General features: G+C 60.9%; 1 protein-coding gene across 1 annotated transcript in view; it reads right to left on the reverse strand.

Moving 5' to 3' along the window:
- The window catches only part of ISM1 (isthmin 1, angiogenesis inhibitor), a 93954-nt gene that overhangs the window by 91758 nt on the left and 1500 nt on the right, over positions 1 to 696 (reverse strand). Inside the window, exon 2 of the mRNA XM_010844156.1 lies at positions 673 to 688. Coding sequence (XP_010842458.1) covers positions 673 to 688 — 16 coding nt within the window. The remainder of the gene's footprint in view (positions 1 to 672; positions 689 to 696) is intronic.

Here is a 696-nt window from a genome sequence, read left to right on the forward strand (position 1 = left end):
CACAGACCCTCAGAATTCCATTCCTAAGGCGACCTTCAACAGGGGCAGAACGCTGTAAGAAGTCTTTTGCTGTCAAGTTTTAAAGCCCCAGGTAATGCCATCTCAAAGTACAACAGGTGGCTTGATTCCGCGCCCTCCGCAGGCTAGGAAGGTGCAAGGTTGGATCGGGGACCACGTGGGCGACCAGGGATACTTTCTTCTGGGAAATTATTTCCTGACCTTTGCCACTGTTTTCTGAGTTGGCAGATTCAACCGGGTTCTTCCTCCCAGACCTCGTTTGGGGGTTGTCCTAAGTTGAGGTCTCCTCCCGCTCCTCCCCCCGCCCCCGCCTCTCAGAATAACATCACTTCGCCTCTGAAGGGCAACCGAAGACTGAAAGCACCCCAAAGCCAACACATGCGTGCTCCACACTCCTCCGCCCGTCTCACGCTCAGGTACCTGGGGACAGACCCGGAGGAGCGTGCCCCCGGACCTCCGAAATGGTTCAGCCTCCAAGCACTTAGCCCGCTCCGTCCAGGCTGGAGACGGGTGGCCCCGGCCAAACAACTGCCCAAACAACCTGTTCTTTGGTGGAGCGGGGACCCGCCTCCCCGCATCTCTCAGGTGCGAGGTCAGCACCCGGCCACCCGGGTCCCGGCCGCCACGCGCGCCCCTGCCCGGCGGCGCACTCACCTGCAGCGGGGTCCGGCTGCAGGT

This window comes from Bison bison, unplaced genomic scaffold (assembly GCF_000754665.1).
Source record: "Bison bison bison isolate TAMUID 2011002044 unplaced genomic scaffold, Bison_UMD1.0 scf7180017864196, whole genome shotgun sequence".
In the NCBI taxonomy this organism is placed as follows: Eukaryota; Metazoa; Chordata; class Mammalia; order Artiodactyla; family Bovidae; genus Bison; species Bison bison.